Source organism: Balaenoptera ricei, chromosome 19, assembly GCF_028023285.1.
Source record: "Balaenoptera ricei isolate mBalRic1 chromosome 19, mBalRic1.hap2, whole genome shotgun sequence".
NCBI lineage: Eukaryota > Metazoa > Chordata > Mammalia > Artiodactyla > Balaenopteridae > Balaenoptera > Balaenoptera ricei.
In genome coordinates this window covers 48,995,452-49,015,641 of record NC_082657.1, presented here as the reverse complement: position 1 = coordinate 49,015,641, position 20,190 = coordinate 48,995,452, and the positions used below count along the sequence as shown (strand labels likewise).

At 51.4% G+C, this 20,190-nt stretch overlaps 1 protein-coding gene across 2 annotated transcripts; it reads left to right on the top strand.

Annotated features, from left to right (window-relative positions):
* The first annotated feature begins 153 nt into the window (after window positions 1-153).
* DHX38 (DEAH-box helicase 38) lies at window positions 154-18,399 on the top strand. Of its 2 annotated transcripts, XM_059904384.1 has the most exons (28): window positions 154-382; window positions 2,425-2,766; window positions 3,127-3,314; window positions 3,986-4,090; window positions 4,645-4,792; window positions 4,913-5,031; window positions 5,190-5,266; window positions 5,719-5,874; window positions 6,408-6,569; window positions 7,148-7,255; window positions 7,632-7,744; window positions 9,189-9,326; window positions 9,694-9,880; window positions 10,026-10,211; window positions 10,591-10,731; window positions 11,066-11,176; window positions 11,271-11,387; window positions 11,553-11,660; window positions 12,054-12,153; window positions 12,614-12,674; window positions 12,894-13,102; window positions 13,205-13,359; window positions 13,766-13,921; window positions 14,017-14,151; window positions 14,342-14,467; window positions 14,995-15,090; window positions 16,502-16,623; window positions 17,923-18,399. In XM_059904384.1, the coding sequence occupies exons 2-28, from the start codon at window positions 2,444-2,446 to the stop codon at window positions 18,005-18,007; spliced, it is 3,732 nt and encodes a 1,243-aa protein (XP_059760367.1). In that variant the 5' UTR covers window positions 154-382; window positions 2,425-2,443; the 3' UTR covers window positions 18,008-18,399. The 2 variants fall into 2 exon arrangements, with proteins under 2 accessions (XP_059760367.1, XP_059760368.1); XM_059904385.1 differs by lacking the exon at window positions 12,614-12,674 and having other exon boundaries at window positions 155-382; window positions 12,054-12,166.
* Window positions 18,400-20,190: the final 1,791 nt, after the last annotated feature.

Sequence of the window (20,190 nt, the reverse complement as noted above, 5' to 3'; positions counted from 1 at the left end):
GCCCTAGGGTCACTTCCGCCCTTATTAAATATGACCGATCTCTTTAACTTCTCTTTCCCACATCCCAACTAGAGGCGGGGCGTCGCCTCTTAGACTAAGCGTGATTGGTCGCCAGGAGACTCGGAAGTGTCTTCGATCAGAGCCGCAGAGAAAGACAGTCTAGCCTTGCAAGCGTTCTGTCCCACACTAGGAACGGGCGTTTTTCGGGCTGCTCTCGATGGTATCTTTGGACGGATAGAGGGGGCCGCGCAAAGTCTTATGGGACAATAATGGCCGCTTTCAAGGTGCGGGTTTTGGTTCTCTAAGGCGGTCTGAGCGAGGAGTGGCGGCGCCAGCGCCCCAGAATCCGGGACAGAAGGTCCCGAGAGTCGGGCTTGGTGAGGTGAGTGTCCCTTCTTCCTTTCCGACCTTTTCTTCGCCAATCGTGGCGGCTCCAAGCGGCGGATATCGGCCCCTCGCTCAGGTTCGGGCCCAGGTTTGGAAAGTCTTGTTCCTGTCACCCAACTTGCGTTACTCACCTTAGGGATGCTGCCTAGGTCCTGCAAGACCGGCCTTTCTCCTTTCTCAGGTCAGATCCAGCTTCCTGGCGTGGCCTCAAAGAGGTCCAGGGATGCTGCCCGGGGGGTCACCCTGCTCACTTCCTTAGACCTTCCTATTAGCCCACTCCCAGACGGACACCGAGCCCAGCAGGGCTCCTTTTGTCTTCCTCTTCTCTGTCACAGTGGTATCTCTACCAGGTGATATCTTTTACTAGAATGTCAACTCCAAAAAGGTTGGGATTTTTGTCTGTTTTGTTCTCTTCTTTATCTCTAAGGCCCAGAACAGCGATTGGCTCACAGAAAGCACTCAGTAATTGTTGAACGAATGTATCGTTTTTTCTTCATTATTTTTCTTGTACCTCTTGTGGCTTCTTTGCCACTAATTATTCTTCACAAGCCAACACTTAGCTTCTTATTTACTTTTCTCAGCTGTTAGTTGTCCTGTTTGTCAGACTCCTTTTCCTGTGCTGCTGGCATCTTTCTTTTTTGTCCCTAGAAATTTCTGGCTCCCTGTTTCCTTTAATCAGTTTAAACTCATTCATTCATTTATTCCTCAAACGTTTATTTTGCTAGGCACTGGGCAAAGCAGTCAACAAGACAGACAAGGGTCTCTCTCCTGCATAAAATGACATTCTAGAAGTATATTTTCTAGTTCAGACTACTGAGCAGAGCATGTAAATCCTACCTTCCTGTTTAGATTTCCTCACATGAATACAGATGTCACCAATTGGTAGCTTTCCCTTTTCTCTTCTGCCTGATGGCATTTTTCAAAATGCAGCTGTTGTTCATACTATATGTTCAGTCTGTTTAGCACTATTCTTCTGTAGAGCTGTATATGTTAATTAGAGCTGGGTGAAACATTCTGGATTCTGGTAGTACCCTATCCCTTGACAGTTCTTTGCTTTACTGGCTTGTTGGAATGAGGGAAATTATTCAAGCACTCAGAATGGGATATGTTTATAAGTAGATTGTGTATAGTGGAAGGTAAAGAGGAGTTTGTTATAAGTTGAGTGCCAGAAAATCCTACAGTTACCCACTTTTCAGAAATATCATTTCCTAGCCTGGTGATTCTCATCAATTTTTTTTTTGGTGAACTTGAATTGTTATTAAACAGATTTCGACTGCTGTGAGGTAAGTCTTTTCTACAAAACACAATCCATTAAAGGATGGATCACATGCATGGTAGTCTTATACGTCAACAACTCTGCTGTATCTGTAGTTTAAAGGAAGGGAGAGGAGGAAGAACTTGGGTAAAAAAATGGTGAGGGACCCAAATCAATACCTTGGAGCACAGCAAGTGAAATAATGTAACGATGACATTTATGTAACTCTTTATGGTTACAGAGTGCTTTCACATACACTTTCTTGTTTGATTCTCACAATAACCCCATGGATTAGATAGAGCAAAAAGTACTTCCACTTTGCAGATGTAGAAATTATGCCTAACCAAAGATTAAGTTATTGCTTACAATCATACAGGTAAAAAATGTCAAGAACCTGGGTTCTGATTGAGGTTTCTGATTTAAAATCTAGTGTTGTTTTCCCTAAACTCCCTTTATAGATGCCATAATGCTCTAGTAAGTGTCCCTTAGTGAGGTCTGTTCTTGCCTGGATGATACCCTCTTGGATCCTGGTGTGTGTGTGTGTGTGTGTGTGTGTGTGTGTATCTGTTTCTGACGTGTGTTGGGGTAGAAGTAGGAAGATCTTTTGTGATTGTCGATGACTTGATGGACAGGTCTTGGTAAAAGGTAACTAAAGGAATTCTGGTCTTGAGGGGGAGGTCAACCCCCCAGAGATCCATATACCTACAGTTATTCTGGGATGTAGCAGAGCCAAGCCTTTTCTCTTCTTATGTCTGATATCAAATGGTTTGTTTTCCTTCCAGAGAAATCCCAGAGCCTGCCATGGAGGACACCAGCGAGGATGCCTCGATCCATCGATTGGAAGGCACTGAGGTGGACTCCCAGGTTGGCGGTCTTATTTTCAAGACCAAAAGTGCATCTAGTGAGCAGCATGTCTTCAAGGCCCCTGCTCCCCGCCCTTCATTGCTGGGACTAGACTTGTTGGCTTCCCTGAAAAGGAGGGAGAGAGAGGAGAAGGATGACGGGGAGGACAAGAAGAAGTCCAGAGTCTCTTCCTATAAGGACTGGGAAGAGAGCAAGGATGACCAGAGGGACGCTGAGGAGGAGGGCGGTGACCAGGCTGGCCGCAGTAGCCGAAAAGACAGGTAAGAGCCTTTGGGTGGATTGCCCCAAAGGGAACAAAAATGGAGGCCAGAAAATAGCATCTCATGTTTATCTCTCAGTTTTCTTGTTGGACATTTAGGACTTTATAATTTTACTATGATTCTATAACATTGAGGCTAGATAGGAATTGGTATTTTCTTCAGATTTGGGGGAACATTCAAAGGCACCTAAAGAGTGGATGATGGAGGTTAGAAGCGCTTATGGTTGTTGCCATATGCAAACCTGCCGTACCAGGGACATAAAGTGGAAAAGGCCAGGTCGCATGTTTGGCCTGGCCAAAGGTTTGGGGCAGGTTTTTCTTCCATGGACGAGCCCTTTACCAGCTGCCCTCCCTGTTTCAGACATTATCGATCTGCTCGGGTAGAGACTCCATCCCATCCTGGTGGTGTGAGTGAAGAGTTCTGGGAACGCAGTCGGCAGAGAGAGCGGGAGTGGCGGGAACATGGTGTCTACGCCTCGTCCAAAGAAGAAAAGGATCGGAAGAAGGAGAGGTCGAGGGATCGAGACTGTGACCGCAAGAGAGACAGAGGTAAACTGCCCAGCAGAGTTCCTAGTGCCTGCTAAGCACCTCAGTTAACATGTCGGCCTTTTTCCTGTTGGGGGGGTTTTTATAACACCTGTTAATTAGGGAACTCCATTTTCATGTCAGCCTGGTTGGTTTTGACCCTGTTGGTATTGGGATTAGCAGGCAGTTTAAGAAAAGAGCTGTTACATGCAACATAGCTGCTTTGCTTGAGTGTGTGGTCCTCATTTTATCCTGAAAATTGGTGATGAAGGTGAAAATGGGTAGTATGTTTGAGAAGCCAGTTGACACTAGTGTTGGCGAGAGAAAAAGGACGGTGCTGTGGAGCAAAGCTAGACATAAAATCCAATGCTGGCTTTCCTCAGTGTTGTCTCAGTTCTGTAGCTTGTAGGCTTGTAACTATTAAATAACTATTCATTACAGGCTTGTAACTATTCTTTTTTGAATTCTTGCAGGAAAATAACTGTTACTGTGAGTTTGAAACTTTCTAGCCAGTAACTAATTTTTGCCCTTGAAAGAATGGGGATATGTGAGTTTCAGGAGCCCAAGGATCGCATTAGAGCAGTGAGGTTGCACCTGTGAGTGAGTGGGGAGGCTTGTCCTTTCTCTAGGGTGAAGACGGGTGGAAGTTAGGATGGGACACCTGTTTTCTAAGCTCTGCCGGTGACTCCTCACAGATGAGCGGGATAGAAACAGGCACAGCAGCAGATCGGAGCGAGATGGAGGGTCAGAGCGCAGCGGCAGAAGAAACGAACCTGAGAGCCCCCGACACCGGCCTAAAGGTAGTCTGAGCTGTTGCTTGTGGTGGTTTGTGAGAGCCAAGTGTATGAGAGGCAGGGTGAGTGACTCTCATCCTCAGTGGAACTGGGTTGGAATTCCTGATTCCACCATGAAATTCTGGGAATACTTGGTTCTGAGTCAGTTGATTCAGTTGGGAAGGCCGTGGACTTCTCTGTGGAGACAGATATGCTCCCTTAACATGATTTGCCAGTTTGCTGAGCGGCCAGTTTTCCAAATGGTAGGAAAGAATAGGGAGCTGGGGGTGGGTGGGGTAGGGGCAGAAAAAGGTTTTATTACAAAGAAATATGTACATTCAAGAGAGATATGCTTGCAGAGATAAACTGGATATTCCTTAAAGTGTTGTTACGAGCACAGATGAAAACTGGACCATTAAAATTCAGATATCTTTAAAAGCTGTCAAAGCCATCTTATCCATTGCAAATAGGTGCAAAGTTTATAAACAGTAAAAGAAAGAAATCTGGTGAACTGACTTTCATCTAATGGCTCTATAGCCGTGTCTTAGACGTTTACTGTGGGTGTGTCTTTTGTGGCCCAGATGCAGCCACCCCTTCAAGGTCTACCTGGGATGAAGAGGACAGTGGCTATGGCTCCTCAAAGCGCTCACAGTGGGAATCGCCCTCCCCAACACCTTCCTATCGGGATTCTGAGCGGAGTCATCGGCTGTCCAGTCGAGATAGGGACAGGTGACGTTCTGGGTGGGCGGCACAGGCTGGGCGTGACTGGGGCTGGGAGGGCAGATGGTGGCTGGGGAACACGTCTCAGCTTAGTGACTCTTTAGTGAGGCTGGTTGTGCCGTTTCCCAGGTCTGTGAGGAGCAGGTACGCAGACGACACGCCTCTGCCAACCCCGTCCTACAAATACAATGAGTGGGCCGATGACAGAAGACATCTGGGGTCCACCCCACGTCTGTCCAGGGGCCGAGGTAAGGCAGGGTGGAAGTGGGAAGCAGGACGCAGGGTCGCTTGTCCTGGTGGGGCTGGACGAAGCCGGGCTGGGGCTGTGCTGCTTGGCAGGTCTGTGTGAGGCCACTGGGGATGAGCTGGGACCGTGCAGACTGACCTGCTATGTGTTCTCCCGCAGGGAGACGTGAGGATGGCGAAGAAGGAATTTCATTTGACACAGAAGAGGAACGGCAGCAATGGGAGGACGACCAGAGGGTAAAAACTACATCTTCGAGAGACTGAATGAGGGGTGGTGGGTCACCTTTGTCGGTGAGTGGGTGACCGGGGGTGTCCGAGCACAAGGGTCATGGGTTACACTGTAGTGGAACCGGACGTTGAGCCACGTTCAGTCTCGAAGCCGTGGAATCTCTTTCCAGGCAAAGGCTCTGTGGTGAAACTTCTCACCAAATGCAGGTCAGACTTAACTTTTTCGACTGTGTGCTGGTGCCACCGTGTGGTAAATGTAAGAAGTGCCGTCATGGTGGGCTGCGCTGTACACTGGGCTTCTCCTCTAGGTGGCCCGTCTTACAGCCTCTCTTGCGCCTCTCACGAGGGCTGCTATGCCGCACCAGTGACTTCTTACCAAGCACCTCCTGCCCTTCTGGCCACGTCGTGCGCAGAAACTGGATCTGCGCCTTGTTCTTACTGCTTCGTCTCTTGTGCCACAGCAAGCTGACCGGGATTGGTACATGATGGATGAGGGATATGATGAGTTCCACAACCCGCTGGCCTACTCCTCCGAGGACTACGTGAGGAGGCGGGAGCAGCATCTGCACAAACAGAAGCAGAAGCGCATTTCGGCCCAGCGGAGGCAGATCAATGAGGTGAGGCTGCCCGCAGCAGGTGGGGCAGATTCAGCTGGAGAAGCGGCAGGTCACACGCGCCTGCCAGCGGCCCAGCTCGTCTCCCGCTGCTGAAGTCACAGACTTAGCGATTCCTCCGGAGGCAGAGGGTGGGCAGGGAGCTTCTCAGTAACTTAAGAAAAACCCAACCCAAATCATGACTTCTGTCTTCTGCGGTAGTTCTGGAGGGGTGCTGTTGATGGGTACTGGGAGGTCAGGCCCCGGCTCTGTGGTGTGTCCTTTGTGTCTCTGAGCGGGGCCAGAGACAGTCACTGTTTGTGTGTCCATACAAAGGTTCTGCCTTAGATATAACGGGTTGCTTCTGGGAAGAGTACTGCAGGTGATTTGGGATCAGCGATTCTTTTGTCTAAGGAGCTGCAGGGTAGAGAGGCCCGTGACATCTCTGCAGCCCCTATGGCCCTTCTGTCAGGACCCTCTGCGTGGCCTCGCCTGGGACCTTTCAGGATGGCCTTGCAGTTGCAGCCTTAACGTGGCCTCCCGTTGTGTCCTCACAGGATAACGAACGCTGGGAGACCAACCGCATGCTCACCAGCGGGGTGGTGCATCGGCTGGAGGTGGACGACGACTTTGAAGAGGACAGTGCAGCCAAGGTCCATCTGATGGTGCATAACCTGGTGCCTCCCTTTCTGGATGGGCGCATCGTCTTCACCAAGCAGGTGAGGGTCCTCTGTTGTCAGAGAGAAGACCACTCAGAGAAGCCTGAAATGGAAAAAGAAAGAAAGGGAAAGGAAAGGAGAGGAAAAAAGCCCCATCACGATAGGGGTAGGGTAGCAACCCTTCGTTTACTAGGGCCAGTACGAAGTGGACCTTCGTGTTGAGTGTTTTTGTTTTTTTTTTTAATTTATTTATTTTTATTTTATTTGTTTTATTTTTGGCTGTGTTGGGTCTTCGTTGCTGCGCGCGGGCTTTTCTCTGGTTGCGGCGAACTTCGTTGCGGTGCGCGGACCTCTCATTGTGGTGGCTTCTTTTGTTGCCTAGCACGGGCTCTAGGCACATGGGCTTCAGTAGTTGTGGCACTCGGGCTCAGTAGTTGTGGCTCACGGGCTCTAGAACGCAGGCTCAGTAGTTGCAGCGCCCGGGCTTAGTTGCTTCGTGGCATGTGGGATCTCCCAGGGCTCGAACCTGTGTCCCCTGCATTGGCAGGCGGATTCTTAACCACTGCGCCACCAGAGAAGCCCTCGTGTTGAGTTTAATGGTCAGCGCAGAATTTCTCTTTTTCCTCAACCTCTTGCAGCCAGAGCCTGTGATTCCAGTCAAGGACGCCACTTCTGACCTGGCCATTATCGCTAGAAAAGGCAGTCAAACAGTGCGGAAGCACAGGGAGCAAAAGGAACGCAAAAAGGTTGGTTTCTTGTCTTCTAGGGCCAGAGAGTATCTACATATTTTTTTGTATTTTTTTTCTTTTTTTTTCTTTTTAAAGATCACGTTCCACCTCACAGGTAGGGTTCCTATTGGTAGTTAGAGGAAACTCACAGAGCAAGAAACAGCCCTTGTGGGAGGGTATTGCATTCCTCCTCCAGGGCCTCAGTTAAGATAATCCGGGGCCTGGTGTCTCAGGAGCTTCAGGCATAAGATTGGGAGGCACGGCTCGGTGCCACTGCTGCCTTGTGGGAATTTCCTGCCTGCTAGATGAAGCCTGTTGTCAGACAGGATTGATTTTCCATGGACCACAGTTGTGTCACGGGATGGAGCAGATTGACTTTTTGTGTCTTTTTCAGGCTCAACACAAACACTGGGAACTGGCTGGAACCAAACTGGGAGATATAATGGGCGTCAAAAAAGAGGAAGAGCCGGATAAAGCTCTGACAGAGGACGGTAAAGTGGACTACAGGTAGGAGTCTCGCCAGCAGCGGGGGTCTCTGCAGTCGGGGCCTCAAGGGGGCCGATAGGATTCGGCACTCGCGAATAGGAAAACGATGTCATTTGGAGTCTCTGGTCCCTTCCTCCTGGTCTTTTCAACTTTTCTGAGATAACATTCCTACTGCTGCCCCTGATACTGCAGGAGCTTCTTCTGTGCCCGGCAGCACCACAGAACTCACAGATACTCAGTCATTGGATTCTCACGACAGTCCCACGGGACAGGTGTAATCTTCCCCGTTTTTCATGTGAGGAGGAGGAGGCCCAGGGAGGTTAAGTAGCTTGTTTGAGGTGGTCCAGCTGGTAAACGGTGGGGTGAGGATCACACCCAGACAGTCTAGTCTCGGAGCCCACACTCTCAGCCGCTCTGCTAGAGCGCCTTTCAGATGCTCAGTGTGGGAAAGTGTGCTTTGCACCCTTAGATTTTAGTTCAATCTAAGGAAGAACTATTTTTAACAGAGGTTTGAAAATAGAAAGCATTGTCTTCTCAGGTAGTGACTTCCCCATTCATAGAGGTACTTAAGCAGATGTTGGATAACTGCTTGTTGGGCTTTCCTCATTGTGTAGGTGGCTGAACTCAGATGTCCCTTCTGAATCTCACTGAACACTCTGAAATCCTACAAAACTGTCATCTGAGTTAATAATTCTCTGTAACCCTGTGAGAAGTTGGTGCTATTGATCAGCCCTTGTTAGTTTCTAGTTAATTTAATCCCGTAGGTGTTAATTGTTAGCTGAGCGGGAGTGACTGGGATGTTAGAAACAGGAAGCTTGACGGAGCCTGGGCTCAACCTGATGGAGGAAAAGTCTCTTGGGGAAGGGATGGGTGGAGACTGTAGACTAATGTAGGTAAGGTAGGACTGGTACCTTTTTGCTCTGCAGCCTGGGGATGCACGTGTGCCGGATACTTGAGCGCTTTCAGTGGAAGCTGTAGGTAAACATCAAGTGGGACTGTTCTCACAGTTCTTTAAAAATAAAGCCTTATGGACTCTGCTGTCCCACCAAGAGGTGGGAGGGAGTCTGACCTTGGTCAGCTCCTCCTTTCAGCCTGTTAAGTGTGGTGCTGAAATTGCCCAAGGTTGTTCCATATAAGGTAATGACCTGTGGATTTCAGCTCCTCTTCTGGCTGAACTCTTTCAGGGCAGAGGATTTGCCACTTGCTAATCTGTAGCTCCTCTGAGCCCCCTGCAGCTGTCTGTCCTGGGGGCGTTGAGTAGGTTTTGGATGATGGATTCTCAGACAGCTGTCTGGTCCCTTAGGACAGAGGAGATGAGCAGCACCTGGCAGCTCTAGCGTCTCAAAGATTTACTGCACATTTGAAGCAGTGCTCACTTTTGGGTGTAGGAAGCAGGGCAGTAACCCAGTCAGGAAGGCAGATGTGGGAAACTGTGCAGGGCGCTAAGGCTGCTGTGTGTTCTCAGGGCAGAGCAGAAGTTTGCAGACCACATGAAGAAAAAGAGCGAAGCCAGCAGTGAATTCGCAAAGAAGAAGTCTATTCTGGAGCAGAGGCAGTACCTGCCCATCTTTGCTGTGCAGCAGGAGCTGCTCACGATTATCAGGTAACTGCATCCACCCCGGGTCGGGCTTCCACTACTGAATCAGGTGTCCCATTTTCTCCTGTGTGTACTCTGTAGCTCTTTTTCTTTTGGGTATGACATCTGATGGAGAATGGAAAGGATTTTTTCCCCCAACCTGGGTGCCCTGGGCTACCCTGCATGAAGTAAGCAAGATGGCATCGTTTTGTTTTAGTGCATTTGTTTAAACTGTACTGTCTTCCAGACTTCTTAGAGGGTGTTTCAGTATGAGACAGTTTTCCCAGGGAAATCCTCCTCCCTGCGCAGGCACGCTCCTTGGATAGCTACAGGTGGGGGTAGGAGGTGGCCTTCCACTCGGGCTGATTCACCCGTTATCTTCTCTTCCTTGCAGAGATAATAGCATCGTGATCGTGGTTGGGGAGACAGGGAGTGGTAAGACCACTCAGCTGACCCAGTACCTGCACGAAGACGGTTACACGGACTATGGGATGATTGGGTGCACCCAGCCCCGCCGTGTGGCTGCCATGTCGGTGGCCAAGAGAGTCAGTGAAGAGATGGGGGGCAGCCTTGGTGAGGAGGTGAGTGGGCGCAAGGGCTGAGCTGTGTAGTTCTTGCCCGGTAGCTTCTGTCATTTGGGCTGATCTGCTGAGGCCTGGACCCAGCTCGGGGTGTGCAGTGGCGAGTGGGCGCCCAGAGCTTCTGAGCGGTCTCTCTGGCCTCCAGGTGGGTTATGCCATCCGTTTCGAAGACTGCACTTCAGAAAGCACCTTGATCAAGTACATGACCGATGGAATCCTGCTGCGAGAGTCCCTGCGGGAAGCGGACCTGGATCACTACAGCGCCATCATCATGGACGAGGCCCACGAGCGCTCCCTCAACACCGACGTGCTCTTTGGGCTGCTCCGGGAGGTGAGGGCTGCGGGTCCAGCTTCTGTGCCTGTGGGGCTTGGAGCGCCGCCCTGCCAGGAGTTAGTGACGAGGCACTCCAGGCGGGCTGGGGTCTAGCCTGGGGAAGCTGAGGGGGTCTTTGACAGGCTGAGTTGCCCCGGAGGCCCTTGGCTGCGGGGTTCAGACCTGGTGGTGGTTTACTCTGTTCTTGCTCAGCTGAGTGCCTCATGGTTTTCCCGGCTGTGGCTCCACCGATTCAGTTCAGGATTGTTATGAATCTAATGAGCCATCCGTCAGCTTTGACTTCTGTTTCATTTGGTAGTTATGCTGATGAGACTGGAGGGCAGAAGCCAAGGGTCCCAAAACTGTGGGGAAGCCTCTGACTGACTTCTTCTCTTAGGTGGTGGCTCGGCGCTCAGACCTGAAGCTCATTGTCACGTCGGCCACCATGGATGCAGAGAAATTTGCTTCCTTTTTTGGGAATGTCCCCATCTTCCACATCCCTGGTCGTACGTTCCCTGTTGACATCCTCTTCAGCAAGGTACTGAGGCCCTGTTTCGGAACTGACCTGACCTTTGATGAGGAACTGGTTGGGGGATGTGAAATGGCATACCGAGTCGGGAGAGGTTTTGTGGGGACCCTGCAAGCCTGCAGCTATAGGGCTTGAAGGTGAAGGACTGTGCTCTGGGGAGGTTTCGCTTGATTCTTTCTTTGGAGTGGACGTGCAGGGCTCAGGGAGGGCCATCAGGCCCATCTGCAGGTGCGGCAGCCCTGAGAGTTCATCGGCTCTAGCCCCTGACCAGGAACTGGGTCGCCGGTTCCCAGTGGGGGCTTGGCCTGCATTCCTTCTGACGGTGTCCCTCACTGGTTTGCAGACCCCCCAGGAGGATTATGTGGAGGCCGCAGTGAAGCAGTCTCTGCAGGTGCATCTGTCGGGGGCCCCCGGGGACATCCTTATCTTCATGCCTGGCCAAGAGGACATCGAGGTGCGTGCCTCGGTCATGACTGGGGTGAACGGGTGTGTCCTTCGTGTGAGAACTGGGGCATCTGGTGTCTCACAGCTCCTCTCTGTGCCCTCAGGTGACCTCAGACCAGATCGTGGAGCATCTGGAAGAACTGGAGAATGCGCCCGCCTTGGCTGTGCTGCCCATCTATTCCCAGCTGCCTTCTGACCTCCAGGCCAAAATCTTCCAGAAGGTGAGATGGGTCCCCACCTTGGGATTCCCGCAGACTCCCCCAAAGGAGGGCAAGAGGGAGGGTGTTAGTTTTCTGGCACGGGTGGGGTGTACTTTTCTCCTTGTGGGGTTTTTCCTACCTGAAGGCCTACAGCCTTCGCTCCATGAGTGTCCTGTCCGGCTCCAGGCTCCGGATGGCGTTCGGAAGTGTATTGTCGCCACCAACATTGCTGAGACCTCTCTGACTGTCGATGGCATCATGTTTGTTATCGATTCTGGTTATTGTAAATTAAAGGTAAGAGGAGACACGGGCACCGGGGCCCTAGGCCTTCACCCAAAGCTAACTCAGCCAAGGGGGTGGGAAGGCAGGCCCTGGGTCCTTGGCCCTCACACGACGATTGCTCATGGAAGTGGTGGTGGTGTTTATTGAGTGCTGGTTTTGCCGTGTGCTTGATTCATTCCATCCTTGTGATAACTCGAGGTAGACAGTTTACATAACTCGATAGAGATCGCGGAGCTGGTGTTCAGGGGAAATTTCTTGAGGTTCCTGGTTCCGAAAGATGGCTGCTTACATCGCTAAGACACTTCCTTCTGTAACGTGTAGCACCCAGGGTCTGTCTTTGTCTCAAGGCTGCCTCCCTTTCCCCCTCACTCTGCCCTTAGTCAGGTCTTTGCTGTGCCCTCCTAGGTCTTCAACCCCCGGATTGGCATGGACGCCCTGCAGATCTACCCCATCAGCCAGGCCAATGCCAACCAGAGGTCGGGGCGAGCCGGCAGGACGGGCCCAGGTCAGTGTTTCAGGTAGGAGCCCTGCGCTAGCCTGCTCTCTGGGGTGGAGCCCCGGCTGGGGTGGGAAGGCTTGGACCGTGACCCTGCAGAGAGGTGACCCCTGAGGCTGGGAACCAGTGGTGGGGCTGCCGCTTGTTGCTTCTCTCGTCACGTGCTGCTGAGTGGAGGAAGCTGCCTTCGCGGGCAGCCCTGAAGTCTGAGCAGCCTTGGGTTTTAGGAGGACCTGTGTGGAAGGTGCCTGCAGCGGATGGCCAGCGATTACAGCGTGCCCCCTCCCGGAAGATAAACGCGAACAAATTCCAGCACCGGTTCTTTTTTTCCTCCTCCAATTACTCTCTCTCTCTTTTTTGTTCCGACTTTTAAAAATAATGTATTAACTATAGAAATTCAGAAAATCTAGAAAAATATAAAGAAAAAAAATCCCAGCCATAATTCTAGTCCCAGGCTCATTGGTTCCAGAAATGAAACAAGTACATAGGAGACTCCAGCAGAATGGTGAATTGGCAGGACTGAGTTTTGAGTAGGTGGAGATTTGTGATTGTAAGGGAAAGGGGGAGGTGGGGGGAAGAAATGGAAGAAATGAGGACTTCTCCTCCTTACCCGTGGCTTTCATCTGCACTGGCTCTTCTGGGTGCACAAGCCCAGTGTTGGTCCCTGTGTAGACAGCCGGGCATATTTGAGGGGCTCAGCCGGGCAGCACGGTGGGAAGTGCGGCAGGACTGTGTCTTCTCCCCCGCAGGCTCTACACCCAGAGCGCCTACAAGAACGAGCTCCTGACCACCACGGTGCCCGAGATCCAGCGGACCAACCTGGCCAACGTGGTGCTGCTGCTCAAGTCCCTGGGGGTGCAGGACCTGCTGCAGTTCCACTTCATGGACCCGCCCCCGGAGGACAACATGCTCAACTCCATGTATCAGCTCTGGATCCTCGGGGCCCTGGACAACACAGGTGCCGTGGCCCTGGGAGCCGGGCAGGGCCCCGTGGGCTCTGGCGCCTGGGTGCTCCAGGCACTGTGTCCACTGACCGTGCGGATTTGCTCCTCTCTCCCAGGCGGTCTGACCTCGACCGGGCGGCTGATGGTGGAGTTCCCGCTGGACCCGGCCCTGTCCAAGATGCTCATTGTGTCCTGTGACATGGGCTGCAGCTCCGAGATCCTGCTCATCGTCTCCATGCTGTCGGTCCCAGCCATCTTCTACAGGCCCAAGGTGGGAGATGCTGTCCGGCTCCTCTCCTCCCAGGGATCTCGGGAGGTTATGGGCTCAAGGAAGGTTGAGAGAGGGGGAGTAGTTTCTGTCTGTGTTGTTAAGACGGAGTGGAGGGAAGGGCAGGAATCAGTTTCCAAAGAGTGGTTTTGCTGTTTTATGTTAAGCAGGTTGGGGGTAGGGGAAGGGATGGGCTAGAGCCATGGTTCTCAGGGAGTGTTTTGCAGTTTTTTCTAGGATGGCTGTGCCTGAGCCCTCACGTTTTAGAATAAATATTTTGTTGTAAACTAATTTATTTTTCCTATATTGTCAGGGCACTACGTTGATGTGTTTTTAGCTGTGGTGAAGGTAGATGATAGTGTGAGATAGCTCTTCTCATTGGACCTGGACTTCCCTTTTCCCTTCCTAGGGCCGAGAGGAGGAGAGCGATCAAATCCGGGAGAAGTTCGCAGTCCCTGAGAGCGACCACCTGACCTACCTGAATGTCTACCTGCAGTGGAAGAACAACAATTACTCTACCATCTGGTGTAACGATCATTTCATCCATGCCAAGGCCATGCGGAAGGTGGGGGCAGTGGCCGAGAGAAGCAGCATGTTGGGAGGAGGGGTGGGATGCGGGGAAGGAGGGCGCCATCCTTGTCTCCCTGTGTCCTGCTCTAGGTCCGGGAGGTGCGGGCTCAGCTCAAGGACATCATGGTGCAGCAGCGGATGAGCCTGGCCTCGTGTGGCACCGACTGGGACATTGTCAGGAAGTGTATCTGTGCTGCCTATTTCCACCAGGCAGCCAAGCTCAAGGTGAGCCCAGTGGAGCTGTGGCCCCTCTGGGCCTGATACTTCTTTCGAGGGCAGAGGTCTCCTTTCTCATTGTACAGTCCTGCAGATCTGGGCTTCCCCCAAAAGCCTGTGTCAAGGCAGCATGGGACTGGGTAGCTGCCCAGATGTGCCGTGCTTTGCTGTGTGGCCACCTGTTGCATCTCTTCCCCAGGGAATCGGGGAGTATGTGAATATCCGGACCGGCATGCCCTGCCACCTGCACCCCACCAGCTCCCTCTTTGGAATGGGCTACACCCCAGACTACATTGTGTATCACGAGTTGGTCATGACCACCAAGGTGAGTCTTTTCCAAGGCAGCTTGCATGACTGTAGGCCCACTTGGCTGGGCCAGGCCTTTGTCATAACCCTTTGCCGCCTTCTGGGATGGGTTTTGAGCTTGGGAGGCTTAAGGCCACATGTTGCTTGGAGGGAAATTGAGGTTGGTTTTCAGTTGGGGGTTTGGGGAAGTTTGTATAGATACACAGTTAACCTCTAGATTCCAGTGGCCTCGGCTGTGCCAGCAGGATTGTTTCCTACTTGCTGCCTGGGACAAGCAAGCCCTTTTGGCGTTGTTAGAAGGGTTTTCTGAGGGGCTGGGCCTTTTCTGTTGGACAACAGGGGCCTTCTTCTCAAGCATGGAGGAATTTGGATGGGAGAAGGGATTAGAATCCCAGTGTCTGCGGCTGTTCCTTGCCTTTTTCAGCCTCACAGGGCGAGGGGTAGGCCCCTTCCCGTATAGCTCCTAACTGTGGAACCGCTCTGGGAGGGACAGCTCAAAGCATTGGTCCTCCTGTGACCACCGCTCTGCGGCCCTTCTGCCTGCAGGAGTACATGCAGTGTGTGACTGCCGTGGACGGAGAGTGGCTGGCAGAGCTGGGCCCCATGTTCTACAGCGTGAAACAGGCAGGAAAGTCTCGGCAGGTAAGGACCCCATGCTTCTCTATGGAGGATCTGTTTGTCTCTGGGATCCGCTTTCCCCTCAGCCTGGTGTTAAAGACACATCATCATCTGGCTTCCCTTCACTTCTCTGTCAAACATGAGAGTTGTGATCCAGGCCGGTTAGTCTGTCTGATCTCCCCCAACCCACTCCATTTGCTCGGTCTGCTGAGCCTTAAAAAAAAAAAAACTTACTATTGAAAAGTCCAACTACTCATAAAAGTGGACAAAAACAGTATAATGAGCCACGAGTTCCTCACTTAGCTTCCATAATTATCAACATTCTGCCCAACCTTGTTTCTTTTATTCCCACTCGGCTCCATACATATTGAGTGTTTTCCTGGAATATTTTAAAGCATACCTCAGACATTGTGGTTTTTCACCCATAAATACTTGAATATGTGTCTCTAAAAGGACTTTCAAAAATTAAAACATAACCTCCATGCAAATCTTACTCAACAGAATTAATCCTTAATGTTGCTAAAGTCTCCAGTTCTTGTTCATATTTCCTTTTTTATTCCAAAGATAATTTTTTATAATTGATTTGCTTGAATTCGGAGCCAGGCGTTGAAATTTGTCATTATATATATTAAGTCTTTTATTCTGGAACAAGCTCTGCCCCCACTCATTTTTTATGGCATTGACTTATTGGAGAAAACAGGTTGGTCATCTGTTGGTCATTCTGTAGAATGTTCCACGTTCTGTTTTGAGCTGATTGCTTCCTCAAGGTGTTTAACTTTTGCCTCTATCCCATGTACTTTCTGTAAGCTAGTCATTAATCTAAAGCCTTGGTTAGATTCAGATTCAGCTGTTTTGGGTAAGGATGCACAAATGCGTGTGGTGCTGTGAACCTCCTTTTAGATCCAGTCAGGAGGCACATAAGGTCTGGTGGTGCCACTTTTGAAGACACTAAGATTGCTCAGTGATTCCACCTGATCCCTCCATTATAAATTCTCTACCTACTTCTCGGTCTCCTGACAGTCTTGGTGTCCATTGGTGGCTACCACCTGGAGTTAGGGCTGCAGAATGTTGTGGACCTTAACTTCCCCCCTTCTCAGCATAGTTCGCCCCGCACCGGGCCTGCACACATCTTCCTATGTCTGTCCTCTCCAGCCAGATGTCATGTCTTCTCTATTTCCTGTACTTCCTGGCATGGTTATGAACTTGGTTAGAGCACGTAAGCACTTAGCAAATGGAGTGGAGGGCTGAGGCATGACAGGGTGAGGACTCAATCATCCAATGTCTGTCTTGGATCAGTGAGAAAAGCAGGCCTCAGTGCTGGGGCAGGGAGCTGGCAAGGTCTACCCAGCACCTGGCTTGCAGCAGGGAGATGGGTGCAGGCCGGGCCTCCTCACCCGCCAATCCCCAGTGACCCCAGGACCTCTCCCTTCTCTAGGAGAACCGCCGACGGGCCAAAGAGGAAGCCTCTGCCATGGAGGAGGAGATGGCACTGGCCGAGGAGCAGCTGCGGGCCCGGCGGCAGGAGCAGGAAAAGCGCAGCCCCCTGGGTAGTGTCAGGTGAGCTGTGGTCTCGGGACCCTGGTCCTGATGGAGCCCACCAGCTGGACTGACCAGGCCCTGAGGCAGGGTCGCGATTTAAGAGAAGTTAAATGTGCAGAGGTGAATTGGTGACAAGTTGACTGTGGTCACGTGGAGACGGGAGGGGTTTCGGACATACTTTCAAGGGGTGGTGATACAGCTGCAACTCCTGGTCGTTGTTCGTTATGTTGTGATGGGGCCCAAGGTGGGCTGGAGCGGCAGAGTAGGTCTCACAGCTTTACCAACAGGCTAGGGCTTGGAAACCACAGTAGAGAGGCAAGGCGGGGAGAGCCTTGGGCACCTGCGTCTGCCCTGGTGCCTGGAGTTAGACCGCACAGGTGAAGGGCACAGTCCCTGCAAGACTGCCCTCACCTCAGTCACCACCTGCAAGTTGGGGGGTACCCAGGGTCACCCTCATTTCTCACCAACTTGTTACAAATTTGGGGATCCCCATGGACTCCCTCAGGTTTGATAATTTGCTAGAACACCTCGCAGAACTCAGGGAAGTACTATACATAGTACAGTTTTATTATAGCAAAAGGTCACAGAACCAGCCAAAGGGAGAGATGTATAAAGTGAGGTCTGAGAGTGTCTTAGATGTGAAGTCTTCCATTGTCCTTGGGGTCATGTTACCCTCCTGGCACATTACACAGAGTATTGTCACCAGGGAAGCTTACCCGAGCTTTGGTGCCCAGAGTTTTATTGGGCAGGACCCATGTGTTGACTTAGTCTCCAGCCCCTTTTCCCTCCCCAGAGGCTGGGCTAATAGCACGAGGCTCAGAGCACAGCCCTCTAATCACAGGTGGGTTTTTCTGGCAGGGTAGCCACCATCCTGAGTCATCTCATTTGCATAAACTATCAGATGTGGTCCGAGGGGCCCACCGTGAATAACAGAGACACTCCAGTCCTTTGGGAAATTCCAAGGGTCTAGAGATACCTCCAGGAACTGGAGACAAAGCCCAGCCACAGCTGGAGTGGCGGTCTGGTGAGGTGGAGGGAAGACGACCTCCATAGCTCACCTAGGGGATATGAATGGACTTGTTAAAAAAATCTCATAACCTGCCTCAGTGGATATCAGAAAGAGGTGCTATCTCATTCTGCTCCCGATCACAAATAGGGAAGGCAAGGGGAGTGGAAGTGTGCTAGGGGAGAAACCCTGCAGCCCCAAAGCCTGCTCGCACACAGAAACAGCAAGACCTCAGGCTCCTCATCCTTCTGTGTGTGTCCTGGCCGGAGTGAACAGCAGTGCGATTCCTAACCCCTCTTCTGTGTCTCCAGGTCTACAAAGATCTACACCCCAGGTCGGAAAGAGCAAGGGGAACCCATGACCCCTCGCCGCACACCAGCCCGCTTTGGGCTCTGAGCTGAGGCTGTCCCTGGAGAGGAGGGGGGCCAGGTGTTGAGTCCTGAGCCCTGTGGCTGCAGCGCCCAGGCCTGCCGACAAAACCCTTTCACCTGTGTGCTTTCATTTGTGTACATCATGGCCTTGGGGGCACCTGTTGAGGCCAGGCTCTGCCATGGAGGAGGTGGGAGTTTCTTGGTGCAGGCGCGGGGCCGCAGAGCAGCTGCCAGGACCACGAGAGGTGGCCGGACCCACCGTATTCAAATAAACTGTCCCCGGGACACTTGGTGTATAAATGACACGGCTGTGACTATGTTTTTTAAAATTCTTGTGTAAAACAGCACAATAGACCTAGAGGGAATTATAATTTGGTTATAATTCAGGATTTGGAAATAAATTTATTGTTTGTAAAATGTTATTGTATTTCTGACTCTTCTTTTCCCCTAACTGCCCTAAATCACACACTAGAGAACAGGCAGAACGCTGACTTTCCTTGGATGGATCCTTCTAGAACCTTAGCTCGCCCTTATTTCTGTTCTCTAGGCAGTGCCTCTTAGAGGAGGGGTTGATGGGGTGGGACTCAGCTGACAGGGAAGGAGAATGGCCCGGGGCACCAGCACCTGGCAGGGCTGGGGCAAGGCTGGCCACAGTGGCCGGGAAGTGGGAGGAAGGTGAGCAGCCGTGCACCCTCTGTCCTTTCCCGTGGGCGGGTTGGCTGCTCTGTTGCTCAGAATGGCCCAAGTTTCTACCATTATGTGTTGTGTATTGATGGAAAATAGTGTTAAATGTTGCTTATTGGTTTTCACGTAAAAGATGAGCCTTACACTAGAATCACTAGTCTCTTCTGTTGTTAAGCAGCCTCAACAGTCCGCTGAGGCGACGTCTTGGGCACCTCTGGTACTTACTTAGTGACTCCCTAGGGCTGGGCTTCTGCCAGGTGTGCTGGGTGGGAGGTCCTGTGTTGGGGCTGAGAGCCCAATAGGCTTGGGGCTCAGAAGCACCTGCATACTGGGCCAGGGCTCAGCGTGAGCTCCTTGGTGCCCGGCTCACGCCACTGTCAGTTCCACTCTTGTTTCTCACTCTGTTCCTGGGATTTGAATTTCTGTCTGTTATAAATCAATACAAGTTAAATTAAAGCCAATTTTATGGGTAGGTTTGGAAGCCAGGCTTTGGCAGCCAGCATCAGCTTCCACCTCTACTTCCATTCTTTTTACCTCTAACCGCCTTTCCTGGGAATGCACGTAGAAGCTGACTTTCACAGCTCTGGAGTGAAGAGAGGGCTTCCAGCTGCTGGCCTGGGAAGGCTTCTAATCTTGGCCCTGGGTTGAAGGGCTAGGAGAAGGTGTCTACCCGCCCTGCGGAGAGATGTAAGCTGGGTATGTGATCTATTTACAGACTTGGGCTCAGGATGCAACAAAACAGGAAGAAGATTGAGGTTCCAGTTGATGCCTTTACTACTAACAGGCTGTGACCTTGGTCACAAACTCACCTTCAGGTTCCTTAGATAAGAAAAATGAGGCCAGAGAGGTTTTGAAAAATCTTATTTTAAAGTAAGGAACGCCTAGTGAGGCACATGTGGCATACACACACAGATGCCACAAGATAAGTGGGGAGGCTCCCCAACCCCAGCAGCTGTACCCGAATCTGTTTTGGCTTCTGGACTTCTGCCCAAGAATCTGTTTGCACTTCTGTCTCCAATGCTTTCTTTTTAACTATGGACCCTTTCCATTCAGATCTACCTTCAAGTTCCTTCCAGCTTTAATATTATGATTTAATACTCCTCTGCTTTTCACCATCTCTTCCTCAGATGATAACTGATTCTTTTTCTAGAGGTACAAAAGCATTTCTTGGCAACGACTGGAAAGTGGATTCCTGAGACTGGTTTTCCGATTTGGTGTGAGAGAACAGTAAGGTTGTTGAACTGGACAGGGGTCCCCCACCTTGCTCTCAGCCATGTGCGTCTACCCTTTAATGCCTAGTTGAGAGGAGCAGGATACTTTAGACATCTTAGAAATATCAGCAGTTGAGGGGCTCAGGCTGAGATAGGGGGCTCATTCTGGGGACCCCAGGGCTAGCTTGCTGGGCCCTGCCTATGGCAGGAAGCTTCCTCCTCATGTGGGCTGTGCAGAGGGGGCTCAAAGGCAAGTGTACGTGGCCACATGGTGGTTCTAGGGAGCTCCCCCTTCCCTTTAGTAAGGCGGCGG

Coding starts and splice junctions, on each gene's coding strand:
- DHX38 (XM_059904384.1), top strand. CDS start 2,444: ATGGAGGACACCAGCGAGGATGCCTCGATCCATCGATTGGAAGGCACT. Junction 10,212..10,590: donor TCTTTGGGCTGCTCCGGGAG/GTGAGGGCTGCG, acceptor TTCTTCTCTTAG/GTGGTGGCTCGGCGCTCAGA. Junction 14,468..14,994: donor AGTTGGTCATGACCACCAAG/GTGAGTCTTTTC, acceptor TTCTGCCTGCAG/GAGTACATGCAGTGTGTGAC.